Here is a 15,160-nt window from a genome sequence, read left to right as displayed (position 1 = left end):
TGGTCGCTTAGGCTTTTATATAGAGAGACTAGTGGCCCGGGGCATGGAATTTGTGCATGGGAGGAGGGGAGAGGTTTCCTCAGCCCAGCCTGCACCCTCTCCAATTAGGGACTCCTTGGAGGATGTATGAACTTCGGTTTAGGCTTGATCCCTGTGGGACATCTGTCTTGCAATCTGGGACTGTTGACTCCTAATCGTTCACCTGCCTGCCTGCCTGATCACCCCTATCTACCTCTGCCTGCCTACCTGATTGCCCCTAACCCCTCTGCCTGCCTGTCTGATCGCCCCCAACTGCTCTCCCCTGCCAGCCTGATCTCACCCCCAACTGCCTCTGTCTGCCCGAACACTCCTAACTGTTCTCCCCTGCCATCCTGATCTTGCCCCCCAACTGCCCTCCCCTGCTGGCCTGTTCTCACCCCTAACAGCCCTTCTCTGCCTGCCTGATTGCCCTTAATGACCTCTGCTTTGGCCCCCACCACCATGGCTTTGTCTGGAAGGAAATTGGATGTCCAAAAAATGGCTGGTCGACCTGGTCTAATTAACATATTACCCTTTTATTAGTATATATTATTAGTACAGATAGATTATATAGGATAGGATTGCTTAAATGGGGGGATAAGCCTTTTTCAGCAGGAGGAGATGCTCTTGGCAGACAAAAATACATAATATATATATATATATATATATATATGGACTGATACCTAGCCATATGCATTATACTGCCAAACTGCTCATTAAAAAAATTGAACCACTTTCTTACACCTTATACCAAACAGCTATTGCCCTTAAAACCCCTCCTCAGCCCCAACCTTAGGTTCTGCCTTCGCAGTTCACCCAGATTAGGTTCTGATTGGTCGGTTTCTATGCCAGTCAGCTTCAAAAGCTCCGCCTCCTAGGCAGCCATTGGTTCCTCACACTTTACCCAGATTTGGTTCTGATTGGTCAGTTTCTATGCCAGTCAACATCAAAAGGTCCACCTCCTAGGCAGCCATTTGCTCCTCATGCTTCAGCCAGATTTGGTTCTGATTGGTCAGATTCTATTCCAGTCAGCATCAAAAGCTCTGCCTCCTAGGTAGCCATTGACTCCTCGCACTTTACCTAGATTTGATTCTGATTTGTCAGTTTCTATGCCAGTCAACATCAAAAGCTCCTGCTCCTAGGCAGCCATTCGCTCCTTGCACTTCACCTAGATTTGGTTCTGATTGGTCACTTTCAATGCCATCAGCATCTCTGGGCCTATCAGTAGGCCTGATTAGGTAGGCAGGGCTGATCAGCAGCTCTAGCGGAGGCCCAAGAGAAAGAGAGGCATGGCTGCTGGTCTGGCCCCATGAGAATGAGAAAGGCAAAGGCTGATCAACAACTGCACGGAGGCTATGGATCAGACCTTGCTTCTCTTTCCAGTCCTATCTTCAGGCCTGATCTGTAGTCAGTACTGGGTAAGAGCACCAGCAGTGGTGGGCAGTCAGTGCTGGGTCATCACAGCAACCCAGCACTGATATCTGGTCGGTAGAGCTTTTGGTTGTTTTGGATGTTATGAGCCCAGGGTTTTTATATATTAGGGTAACATTTGTCATTAAGAGAACACATTTAAATTTCAAATTTTAAATCTGTTTGTGCATTAATATTTTTAATAATGCTGTTTACTTTCTACTCTTAACTTAGTGTTTTGGATGTCTCTAATTTATACTTTTTTTATTTAATAGTAATTGATTGTCACTTTTAGGATACTGCTGGTCAAGAGAGGTTCAGAACATTAACTCCCAGCTATTATAGAGGTGCACAGGGTGTTATATTAGGTAAGTTTTTACTTTAATATACTATTTTTAAAATGTTGTTTATTATACATATCTGTGAAGATGAATACGTTTTTATTTTTCTCTAGGGCTACTTTTGTGTAACTTGACCTTGTGCTAACTTTATTTAATATTAATGAATATTGAGATGGTTATTGGTGAGGTGCTCCCTGTGTCCCCACCTGTTGCCCATGGAAGTGGGCTTCTTGGGGTGCTTTTCTAAAAATATATTTTTATTGATTTCAGAGAAGAAGGGAGAGAGAGAGGGAGACAGAAACATCAGTGAAGAGAGAGAATCATGCTCCCTATTTGGGATCAAGCCTGCAACCTGGGCATGTGTCCTTGCCTGGAATCGAACCTGTGACCCTTCAAACCACAGGCCATTATCCACTGAGCCAAACTGGCTAGGATGGGGTTGCTTCTGGGATAAGAATTTTCTGAGCTCCCCATAGGAGGATGAATTTTTGTGGAAAGTTTTATATCTGTGGAATTAAATCCTGTGTTTCCAAGGTCTCATCTCCATCTATCTTGTCATGGTAAAGTCCAATCTTATCTTCAGCAGTGCTAGGATTAAAGCCAATACTCAGAATCTCCATTCTATATTTGCAAGTTCACTCCAGCATCTGGCTAGTTTAGCTTGTGTTCCCAGCTGCAGTCCATTGGATGTGGGGTTCACATGGCTTCTAGGGCCACATGACTAGAGAGATTACATGGTGAGTGCAAGGAAGCAGGAGCAAAGCCAGAAGCACAAGAAAGAGATAATTATTTGTCTTTGGATTATGTATTCTCAAATTTTTGTGGGCTTGCATTGCCTCCTCCCCTCTGGCCAATTATTTTTGTTCCCAGGTTAGGCTGACAGACAAGCATCTTCCCTACACCCTGACGTAGGGAGGGTACTTGCCTGCATCTTCCCCTTTTTGGACCCTTCCCTTGGTGATCTGTGTGGAATGGTGGTTCCCTGGGATGTGTAAAGTTGCAGCCTTCTGGTGAAGCTGCCCAGATAACCATGCTCATAATGTCTGGCCTTCCCTTTGCCTCTTTCCTATTATTAATATTAGCTAATTGCAATGGGAACAGAACTTTCAAAACTTATTTTTAACCCTTTGTCAAGCAATTGAAAAATAAAGATCAGACTAATTTATTAGACTTAAAAGTACATGTTAATAAGGAAATAATTGAAGATTGATCCACATATAGTTGGTTTCAGAGTAGTACCAGAAACTGATCTTCAATTAGTGGCATTTTATTAGTCGTAAAAAAATAGCCCAAAGCCCTTAACACTGTTGATTTATAATCACACAAAATTTAAAAACCAAATGTGGTTTGGTTTATTAAAAAGTGCTTGTCTTTTATTTTTTGTGCTTACATTCTTTTATTTATTTTATTAGAGGCTCAGGGCATGAAATTCGTGTAGGGGTTGGGGATGGTCCCTCAGCCCGGCCTGCTCTATCTCCAATTTGGGACCACTGGTTCCTAACTGCTCACCTGCCTGCCTGATCACCCCTAACTGCCTCTTCCTGCTGGACTTATCACCCCCTAATGGCTCATATGCCAGCCTGATCGCCCCTAACTGCCTCTGCCTCAGCCCCTGCCACTGTGGCTTTATCTGGAAGGAAGTTGGACATCCGGAAGATGTCTGGTCGACTCGGCTTAATTAGCATATTAATTTTTTTTATTAGTATAGATATATGCAGATCTATTTCATGTATAATACTTAGTTCTATCAAATAACCATACTAAGGAGTTCTAATGGAAATGTTCCCCAAAGTAGATTCAGGTAAAATAAATTTTTGTGCATTTCATGTACTATCAAAACTTGAGACTTAACTGATTTCAGTTTTAAGGCCATACAAACGATACAAAACATACACAAATTGGGTTAAAATGATAAAAGTGGGCTGAAAGAAACCACAGGATTCAGAACAATTAAACTGTATTTTGCTTGCAGTAGAGCCACAAATGTGGGTATTATGGTAATCACACAGCTCTTTTATTGTAGTGTGTGAGGGCTTTTGAAATCTATGTTTACTGCATGACTGGTGGGCTAGCAGCTGATATGTCCTGCTGGAAGCTTTGCTAAGGACTCTTTCTTCTTCACCTTGCCTTTCTTGGATTCTTATTTCAATTTGTAATTAGCCAGGGTGGCCTTGATTGTATCTTCAGCCAGTGTGGTACAGTGCAGTTCCATAGGGAGAAAGCAGAGTTTCTTGATGATATTTGAGTTTTTGATAGTCAAGGCTTCCTTCACTGTCTTCCTTGTCAGTTGTTCAGTGGCCAATGAGCTGGAGGCAGTTGTAGAACCATAGCCAAATGTTTTATATTGGCATCCACTATCTTCCCCTTTTCATCCACTTGAATCTGTAATTTCATTATATCACCACATGCTGGAGCCCCACAGGTCCTCCAACATTTTTAGATGTCTTGTCAAAAGATTCCACATTTCTGGGATTTTCATAATGATCAACGACATTCCTGGGATAGAGCCAGGCCAGAGCTGACAGATGCTGTCCTGGGCTGGGAGGTTTGGAGGCCAGGCTCTGGAGCAGCAGAACTTAGACCTACACCTCAGATGCTGCTCTATCATGCAGGCTTGCATTAAAAGTGTTTTTAATGCTCCTGGGAAATGGTTTGAAATGAATATTGACCAGTTGTAGGGAGAATTCTTTCATATTGTGACTTTTGAGGCTTTGGTTTTACTTGTATTAATTTGACAGTGAGTCTTATTGTTTTGATTTTAGCATTTCCTAAGTTTAGAAAATACTGTAAATTAATAAAACTCTTTACTTACAATAATTCAGAATAATGTGAAAGGGATAACAGGAAGACAATCAGGATCCCATGTACTAATTTTACTTGGGTTTTCAAATTCTGGTCTTTGTAAGAAACAAATTAACAAATTCATGTAAAGTTTTTGATATTTTGCCCCAGATTTGAACCAAAACACTGTTTTTGTACAGATTTCATTTTCTTATTGTTATGAATGGGGGTAGCAGTTGTTTTACTTAAATTAATTTTCAGTTATCACACAGGATATAACTAATTTCTCTTACAGTATGTGTTAATAAAATTAAAATGTGTTTGTATTTTTTTTTCATGTACTTGTTGCTTCTTTTGGATGAGTAGATACTGATAAGTATAAAAGACTTAAAAAAAAAAACCCAGATTTTCCTATATAGTAATGTTAGTTCCTATTTTCATATAAAAAAATATGATATCATTGCTCTTATTTTTAAATGGTTATTTAATAAATGACTCTTTTTACTTCAGTTTATGATGTCACACGAAGAGACACCTTTGTTAAGCTGGATAATTGGTTAAATGAATTGGAGACATACTGCACAAGAAATGACATAGTAAACATGCTAGTTGGAAATAAAATTGATAAGGTAAGAAGTTAGACACTTGGCATTTTTCTCTGTGTCTTGGTAGTTTTTTTTAAAATCTTTGAATCTATTTTTTAGGAAAATCGTGAAGTTGATAGAAACGAAGGCCTGAAATTTGCACGAAAGCATTCCATGTTATTTATAGGTAGGTGTGTGAATATTTATCATTTACTTGTTACTGAGCAATTTAAAAGTGGAATTTCTGTTAAATTTTTCTCAATGAATTATAAATGATACTAGAGGCCTGCTGCACGAAATCTGTGCAAGTGTAGGCCTGCCTTCTCCCAGCTATCTGCACTGGCTTCCCGTGGCACCCGGGACCTGGGCTTCCCTTGCAGCCCTGGCTTCCTCTGGAAGGTTGTCCAGAAGGATGGTCAGTCTAATTAGCATATTATACTATTATTATTATAGATAGACTAGACACCTGTTGCAGGAATATTTCTGCAAGACTTCCGGCGGGCTTCCCTCCCGCCACCCCCAGCTCTTCCACTGTGCCCGCCCCACGGCGCCCATGGCCACCTCAGGGGCTGTGTGCGCCCACCACTCCCTCGGGGGCTGTGTGCGCCCACCACTCCCTCGGGGGCTGTGTGCGCCCACTGCTTCTGGGGCCTCGCCTGCTGCTGCCACCTCCGGGGCTGTGAGCGCTGCTGCTGCTGCTGCGCACCCCGCCCCACCCTGCCCTGTGTGCGCTGCCAGTGCTTTCCCTCCAGCAGCCGCAGCCGCCTTGCTTTCCACTTTTCCTCCCTTTTCCTTCTATGCTGTCTTCAGTCTTCACTCCTCCCTCCCTCTGCATATGCAAATTAACTGCCATCTTTGTTGGGCTACTATGCATACTCTGATTGGCTGGCGGGTGTGGCTTGTGTAGCAGAGTGATGGTTAATTTGCATATCACTCTATTATTAGGTTAGATGTATTTAGTTCATAGTTGTCCCATGCTGTAAAATCTAACTATAGAATCAGATTCTTTATTTTTCCTTTTATAATAAAAAATAGGATCTCATTATGTGAAGTCATACAGAACACTGTCAAATTATTCCTCTCAGGATGTAATGCCATTCAATAAAGCCATGCTCCCTGTGCTAAAGTTGTACTTTGCTGGTTCATGTGCTGGCAACAGTGGCACCACCTGGGAGCTTGCTAGAAATGCTTCATCTCAAGCTATAACCAGATTTTCTGAATTGGAATCTGTAGTTTAATAAAATCTTCATGTGATTTGCGTGCACATTAATATTTCAGAAGCATGGTAGAGCAGGGTTTGGCAAACTACAATAGGGGCCAAATTTGGCCCCATTATTTGTATTGGAATACAGCCACCCTCAGGTTTCTACATATTGTCTGTGGCTGCTTTTGGATTCATGGCAGAGTTCAGTTACAACAGAAACCATGGTCTACAAAGCCTAAAATACTTATTATCTGGCCCTTTACAAAAAAAGTTTGCTGACCTCCTCATCCAGAAAAGTGGACCGCCTGTATCAGAAGCACCTGCAGAGCTTTTTAAAATTCTAGGCCCCTGGGCCTTGTCATGGGTTTTAAAGAAGGCCCAGAAGGCAATATATAAAAAAAACACCCTAGTTGATTCTAATGTGAAGTCAGCTTTAGGAATTACTAACTTAGTCCATAGTGTTAGAATTGCCTAGGAATCAATAAATTAATATGGGAGCACATCATATATAGGTAGAAGCAGGGTACTGTAAGTGAAAGGTATAGGGAGTTTTAGAAAAGAACTGAGTACTCCTCTACTGCTTACTTGCTGGGAGTCCTTCATTTCAACATTTATTCGTTTGTTTATTAAATATTGATTGGCCACTGATGATATAATAGTGAATAGAATGAACTCCCTGTTTTCATGGAGCTTATGTTTTAGTATAGGAAATAGTTAAATAAATAAATAATCCTTTGAAAGAAAGAAAACATTGTTAGGAGAGAGAGGATGACCGGTGTGGGAAATGGTTAGGCAGAGTTCTGTAAAGCAATGACATTACATTTAAGCAAGAATCACTCATATGAAGACCTAGAGGGAGAGCATTTCAGGCTGAGAGAATAGCAGATATTTCCTGAGGTAGGTAGAAACCAGTTTAATGTATTTAAGAAACAGGAAGAAAGCTCTGGCTGGAGCAGTGTGTGTTGGGGGAAGGTTGGTGATAATGGGAGCTGGGATTTAAAAAGTTCATGTTGGACCTCACTGGATATGGGAAATAAATGTTCTTTAATTCTAAGTGAGGTGGAAAGCAAGGGAATAGTGCTGTGGTCTGATACTCTTTTTTAAAAGGACCCATTTGTGTAGAAAATGGACCATGAAAGCAGAAGCAAGAGGCTAGTCATTCTCTTAAAATACAGTAGTTCAGATGAATGAAGCTGGTGGCTTTGACTGTGGCTTTTGGCAGGTGGTGAAAGTTAACTAATCTGGGAGACGCTTTAATAGTAAAGCTGACAGGCACTGAGACTTTGAGGAAATTCACTAATATTAAACCTGTTGGGGGGGAATTATTGATTTGGGTCTTTACATATTGTAGGCTGATCTATATACCATAATAATTTCCCATAAAAACATAGGCGTATGATCAGAAGGAATGTACTTAATATACATTAAAAAAAATGACATTTTCCCTTGAATTTCAGAGGCAAGTGCAAAAACGTGTGATGGTGTACAGTGTGCCTTTGAGGAACTTGTTGAAAAGATCATTCAGACGCCTGGACTGTGGGAAAGTGAGAACCAGAATAAAGGAGTCAAACTGTCACACAGGGAAGAAGGCCATGGAGGAGCCTGTGGAGGTTATTGTTCTGTGTTATAGACTCTGGGAAATGCCATATTTGATCAGATAGTGACATCTTTCTGTATATAAACTCTTTAACTGCTATTTTAGGGACCTTGCAGTTTGCACATATTTGTTTTGTATCATGGCATAAGTATTTACAAGAAATCTCACTCATTGGCTTTCCCAGGTAAAATGTTATGGTAAGCATGCACAGTTTGCAGCCTACAGTTTTTTATGTAACATAAAATTGGTGTACCTTTATAAGTACACTTGATTTTATGATTTACATTTATCATGTGATTTTTAAAAATCCACCTGTCTAATATATGTGAGAACAAGGTCTACTTTTGGTCTTTTTGCTTAAATACTCCTATCAATTACTGAATTAATTGGTATGTAGAACTCCTAGAACTGCTGAGAGATTACAGGTATCCAACCTGGTGAGTTTCTTCAAGAATAACAAAGAGCATGATTCCACAGCTTTCCCTAGGATGTTTGCTGACAGATTCTCTTTTGGTACTAAGCAAAATTCTCTTTATAGGATGCAATCCAGGCCAATTTATAATTAAATCTCTGTTCTGATGATGCTTCTAAAATAGCATTGATATGTTAAAGAAGTTTGATCTTACTTTTTAATTTCAATGAGTAGCTCAGTTCCTTAACTAGAGTTTTAATTCTGTGATATGTACATTGGATTCAAGACACTTAGTGCAGCATTTTCAGTGGGTGTTTGGCAGAATGGCAATAAGGTTTTCCCCATTTTGGTTTTGGAAAGACATGAATAGTGTGTTTATGTGACTCATGTTAGTATTTACACTTTGAAACCAACACCTTTTTCTATAAATGTTGGTGGTGTTTGTCCAGGTACCTCCAATTGTAGCTGTGTAATGTTTATGAATAGCTGTATCTAATGACTTCCATAAATGGTTTGTTGATATTAAAAAACCTATGTCTGTATTTTGAGTGTTGGGATAAAAAACAAACAAACAGTAAATGACAATTTGAGAAAGTCATATTGCTTCCAGATTTTGATGTGTATGGGAAAATAGTGTTGCAGTGAAAATCTTGGTAATTTATTGTAACAATTCAATATTTTATTAAAACCAACTTGTACAGACTAATAAATCTTTCCCACGATATTCAGTTTTCTAACCTTAGCTATTGTACATTATATGCTTTCTTTTACTCATGTTATTTAATTCACATTGACCTCTGCTATTTAAGCTCCCAAATAAGTAGTTTGTCTTTTCAGATAAGTCAATCACTCTAATACCCTTCACAGTACAATTCTGATATTAATTTCTGGGCATTTTGTTCTTTGTATGCCGTTGTAAAGGATAAACATTTTTGTGGGTCATCTTTGCAATATATATGATAGTAGATTTATTTGAAGTTGGGTTCTTTCTGAAATGTCCACCTCCACATAAAACCTTATATTCTACTTTATTCACACTTGTTAGACCTCATTACATGTGATTAAAAGTTGTGTACGGTATATACATTTTTATCAAGTATAAAACATTTACTACTTTAATTTGGAAAAAGGTAGCCAACACATGTACTTAGGATTTTTGTTCTGTTAAAACTGTAGATTTGTATATTCATGTAGAATCTGTATTGATAAGGCATTTCTGTTTATTGCTTTTTACTCCTTTGGGCTATATAATAATCTTTCTGTACATTGCATTATTGCCTTGAATTGGTCAGAATTTGGATACATGAGTCACTTAACTTTTAAAAACTAATTTTGTTTGATTTATATTGTAACCTTTTATAGTTTTTGAATAAATATAGCCTGCTTTCCCTAGATGTATTTGTTCAGAAAGTATTATCCATTTACCTATTAATCTCACCAGCTGAAGGACCTCTGAATGTAATGTTATTCAATTCTACGGTAGTCTGTGGCTTTCCCTTTACTATTTTGTTGCAAACTTATTGTTTCATAGTGGAGGTTTTCTTTCCTTTTTTTTTTTTTTTAATATATTTTATTGATTTTTTTACAGAGAGGAAGGGAGAGAGACAGAGCCAGAAACGTCGATGAGAGACATCGGCCAGCCGCCTCCTGCACATCCCCTACTGGGGATGTGCCTGCAGCCAACGTACATGCCCTTGACCGGAATCGAACCCAGGACCTTTCAGTCCGCAGACCGACGCTCTACCACTGAGCCAAACCGGTTTTGGCCATAGTGAAGGTTTTCTAAGTGAAGTAGTTGTAATATCTAAAATTAGTCACTGAAAGGAATTGGTTAATTTTTATTTTCCACGCATTTGAAATATTAAAGTGCTTTATTATGTTGCAAATTAGAACAATTAGGATATAGTGTTTGAGTTCTTGGAATACAGAAATAGACCTAAATAAACATATACACAATTACTCCTAATATGGAGTAATAGCATTTATTGTAAGTTTCCTTTGTGTGAACTGCTGTTCTAAGTGCTGGATTATCTCATGAAATCTCACAGCAACCTTAAGAGATTGGTTGGTACTCTTCTTTAAAGATGAGGATAATGAGCCCTAGCTGGCTTGGCTCAGTGGATAGAGCTTCAGCCTGCGGACTGAAGAATCCCAGGTGTGATTCCGGCCAAGGGCACATGCCTGGGTTGCGGGCTCAATCCCCAGTTGGAGGCGTGCAGGAGGCATGGATCAATGATTTTCTCTAATCATTGATGTTTCTCTATCTCCTTTTCTCTTCCTCTCTGAAATCAGTAAAGAAAAAAATGAGAATAATGAAACCACAAATATGTTAGGTAACTTCCCAAAGATCATAGAGCTAATCAGTGATGGAGTTGAATTCCAGTTAAGGCAACTTCACTGTTGAATCCATGTTCTTGACCACTGCTCCCTTTGCTGTGACTAGTTTCAGCAGGGTTGAGAGTTTTCCTATTTCTTATTGTTCTTTTTTATGTATAATAGAAATATTTCAGATTTTTGGGTTATGTAATAAATCCCATTGATGTAAACCAGCCATCTATAAGTCATTTAACCAAAAAGTTAAGGTAGTGAAGTAAGTTGTCTTTTAGTTATTTTATCTTCTCGGGTTGGAATGAAAATCTCTGACTTAGAATAGTACAATGTCAGGGGACTTATGGCACCTTAACTTCCAATTTGTAACTGGATTTGAGAAAAATTCAGGAACAGTCTTGTTCAAAATCGAGGGTGAAGGGAAATATTTTCACTTCATTGTCATCTAAATTCACACTTGGTGTTGATTTTCTAATTGAGTGCACTGGAATTGGACTTCATTTTGATTCATTGTAGTTTGCATACTTAAATATACATGATTCTGTACAAAGTGTGGAACTGGCCCCATAGCTTATAAGAGCATCCTTCTTATGCCACTATTCTACCTGTGGGATGGCACAGACCTACCTCATAGCTGTAATATCTTTAAATACAGTTTAGTGTATATTTTTTCTGACTTTCAAGTGAACTGGTACAATCCTGTAAGTACTCTAGACTGCAAGTCTTCTCAGTATACAAGCATTATGCTTCTATGTATTGAGGTCTATTTCAACAATCACACTTAGGGAATTTCTTGTTTCTTGTGTATTTTCCCAAGTTGGTATGGGGTGAAAGGACTTAAATCAGTTTTCAGAAGACATTTTACTAGTTCTGATCCCAGCTATGCCAAGATTAGTCATCTATAGGCTTCATTCTGGGTTTTGTCTAGGAATGTTGAAAGAAGATAAAAGAAAGAAATAGATAGGCCAAGTCAAGACTTGGAGCTAAAGAATATAGATTTACCCAGGAAATCTGATCTTTATTTTTTCCAACATGGAAACATCTATCAGATTGGAGCGGAGTAAAAGGTAGTCAACTTCTGTTATGTTATGGGACTCTGAATTTTACTATTTGTTGTTAGCTTTTTGTTTATATTTAGAAACCAGTAATGTTTCTAATTGTGGGGTGAAATTTGCTTACATGCCTTTTAGTTAAAACAGCTTTGTAGATAAGCACCTTTTCAATAGCAGTGAGAGCTCCTATTTTCAGTCCTGCCCTTTCACCATCTCTAGCACACACAAACAATATTTCTTTTATCAACTTGATAAGTATTAAATTACGTAATTTTACTTATGTTTCTTTGATAACTACTTAGACTGAGTACTTTTAATATTTTATTGCATAAGTTCCTTGTTCGTGTATGTTGTCGTTGCCCATCCAGCATCCACTTCCTTCTCTCACAATACCATCCACTATTTCTTTGTATAATTACCGCCTCTTCTCCCACTCCCCCATTACTGAGCATGTGGTTTGGATGGCACTGCCATGCTTTCAGCTCTAGAGTTAACCCAGTTAATTTTAAACAATGCCATGCTACCTCCCCTCCCCGCCTCCTCTCCACCACCTACACACACTCAAAGTAAATGGTTCAGGGATAGGTAGGCACCTTACCTGGATCAGGCTATTCATTAACCGATGTTTGCTGAGGCTTTCTCAGGAACTACTGATGAAGACACCTTCTTGAAGATAGTGTGGTATGAGGATTCATGTCTGACCTTGCTACAGATAATTTTTTTAACATAAAGGAGCCAGCCTGAGGGTAGTACCAAGAAAAGAAGAGGGATTCTAACTTGGAACCCTGAAGCAATTTGTAACCTCCATCAAATTGGAACAGAAGTCAGATTATTTCTGCACTTTTCACTTATGAGAGCCAATAAATTCCTTTTTTGTTGAAGCCAGTTTGAGTTGGATTTTCTCTTTTTCTTACAACCAAATGTATACTGTGAAAGTGAATGTGTAGGGGCTCTTTATCCATCAGGCTTAATGCGTTGATGAAAGCCAATATTGTTAAGTAAGTTAATATTTTAGTGAGGTTATCTTCATGTATTTGGATATATACATATAAGTGAGCCAACTTCATACATGTGATCTTAAGGACCTGTTTTATAGTGTCTCACGGTGTTTTATTTAGTTTTCTCTATCATGGGAAATGCACTCTTCCCTGCCCTCCCTAAGGTCATTAGTGTTACAGCCTGGCATGTGTACCCTTTCTGCATTTCTCCATGCCTCTATAATCATATACAAATACTGTATCCTAATATATAAAAACCCAGGGTCTGTAATGACCAACTGAAGGCTTGACCGAACACTGGAAGTCAGTTCTGCAGTCAGTGATGGGTTGCCATGGTGACCTAGCACTGACTACTGCTGGTGCAGGTGCAGTGACCCAGCACTGACTGCTGAGGTGGCTGCAGATCAGGCCTAGAGAGAGGCCCGGAGAAAGAGGTAGGGTCTGATCTGCAGCCTCCATGGCAGCTGTTGATCAGCCATTGCCTCTCTCTTTCTCTCTGGGCTTTGCCAGCAGCCATACCTCTGTTTCTCTCTAGGCCTCCATGGGGGCTGCTAATCAGCTCCACCTCTCTGATTAGGCCCAGAGATAGGCCTGGGAACGTTGACTGGCATAGAAACCGACCAGTCAGAACCAGATCTTGGGTGAAGTGTGAGGAGCCAATGGCTGCCTAGGAGGTGGAGCTTTTGACGCTAACTGGCATAGAAACTGACCAATCAGAACCAGATTGGCTGGCAGGAGATGGCAGTTGGGGGTGATATCAGGCCTGCAGGGGGGAGCAGTTAGGGGTGATCAGGCAGGCAAAGGCAGATAGAGGCGATCATGCTGGCAGGGGAGAGCAGTTGGGGGCGAGGTAAGGCCAGCAGGGGAAGGTCATTGGAGGTGAGATCAGGCTGGCAGGGGAGGACAGTTGGGGCAACTAGGCTGGCAGGGGAACGTAGTTGGAGGTGCGATCAGGCCAGCAGGGGAGGGCAGTTAGGGGTGATCAGGCAGGCAGAGCGCAGTTAGGAGTGATCAGGCTGGCAGGGGAGAGCAGTTAGAAGTGAGATCAGGCTGGCAGGGGAGGGTCGTTAGGGGTGAGATCAGGCCAACAGGGGAAGGCAGTTGGGGGCAAGATCAGACTGGGAGGGCATTTGGCAAGATCAGGCCTGCAGGGGAGGGCCATTGAGGGTGATATTAGGCCGGCAGGGGAAGGTAACTGGGGGTGAGATCAGGCCAGCATAGGAGGGCCATTGGTGGCGAGATCAGGCCAGCAGGGAAGGGCAGTTGGTGAAGTCAGGCTGGCAGGTGAGGGTAGTTGGGGTGAGATCAGGCCGGCAGGTGAGGGTGATTAGGGGCAATCAGGCAGGCAGAGAGGTTAGGAGTGATCAGGCAGGCAGACAAAGGGGTTAAGGGCAATCAGGCAGGCAGAGTCAATTAGGGATGATCAGGCAGGCAGGCAGGTGAGTGGTTAGGAGCCAGCAGTACAAGATTGCAAGAGGGATATCTGACTGCTGGTTTAGGGATCAGGGCTAAATTGGCAGTTGGACATTCTCCCCAGGGTCCCCGATTGGAGAGGGTGCAAGCTGGCTGAGATAACTCCCTCTCCATGCATGAATTTCATGTACCAGGCCACTCATCAATATAATAAAAGCCTAAGCAACTGTTATGGTGGAACAATCAGAATGATTGGTTATTATGGGCACTGACCACCAGTGAAGACTCTCAATGCAGGAGTTGCACCCTGGTGGTCAGTGTGCTCTCACAGAGGGAGCGTCGCTCAGCCAGAAGCCGGGCTCATGGCTGGCAAGCACAGCGGTGATGGGGGAATCTCTCCTGCTTCAGTGGTAGCACTAAGGAGCAGTGAACTGAGCGGTAAGGAGCAGCAAGCAGGCAGGCAGACATCCCCCAAGGGATCCCGGACTGCGAGAGTGCACAGGTCGGGCTGAGGGATCCCCTGCGCCTAGTGCACAAATTTTGTGCACCAGGCCTCTAGTGTATATATATCTTATTTTACTCCTATTATTTTAATGGGATCATCTGTATATTCATCTCTGCATGTTGCTGTTCTTATATAATAATAGATAAGATAAACTATATTTTTTTATTGTTTGTAGACTTATTTATTGTTTATCTCTGACTGACTCCAGTCTCCCTAGTGACCAGAAAGCCCTGTCCCATTTCCTAGCTGGATGTTATGTGGGCTACTCTTCTTACCTCTGGTACTCCAGGCTGTGCAGCTCAGCCTGGGTTCTGGGCCTTGATCATCTGAGGGAAAAGACCTTCTGGTAGCCAAGAGATCCCTCTTCAGTCTTGCCACCCATGGAAGCTGGGACAGCTTCTCTCGACCTCACCCTTCCTACCAATCTCCAGGTATTTTCTGTCCCTCCTTGACAAAAGTTTCCTTCTCAGCTGGACTTTAGCTGGTAATTCTGGGTGAATGTTCCCTAATTTAGTTA

General features: G+C 41.1%; 1 protein-coding gene across 1 annotated transcript in view; it reads left to right on the top strand.

Annotated features, from left to right (window-relative positions):
* The window catches only part of RAB18 (RAB18, member RAS oncogene family), a 30,057-nt gene extending 17,449 nt beyond the window's left edge, over window positions 1–12,608 (top strand). Inside the window, exons 4-8 of the mRNA XM_084876360.1 lie at window positions 1,724–1,796; window positions 5,061–5,179; window positions 5,255–5,321; window positions 7,796–9,883; window positions 10,125–12,608. Of these exons, the coding sequence (XP_084732486.1) occupies window positions 1,724–1,796; window positions 5,061–5,179; window positions 5,255–5,321; window positions 7,796–7,968 (432 nt within the window). The 3' untranslated portion in view covers window positions 7,969–9,883; window positions 10,125–12,608. The remainder of the gene's footprint in view (window positions 1–1,723; window positions 1,797–5,060; window positions 5,180–5,254; window positions 5,322–7,795; window positions 9,884–10,124) is intronic.
* Window positions 12,609–15,160: the final 2,552 nt, after the last annotated feature.

Source organism: Pipistrellus hanaki (assembly GCF_964339955.1).
Source record: "Pipistrellus hanaki genome assembly, chromosome: 1".
Classification (NCBI taxonomy): Eukaryota; Metazoa; Chordata; class Mammalia; order Chiroptera; family Vespertilionidae; genus Pipistrellus; species Pipistrellus hanaki.
This window is presented reverse-complemented; position numbering and strand designations above follow the sequence as displayed.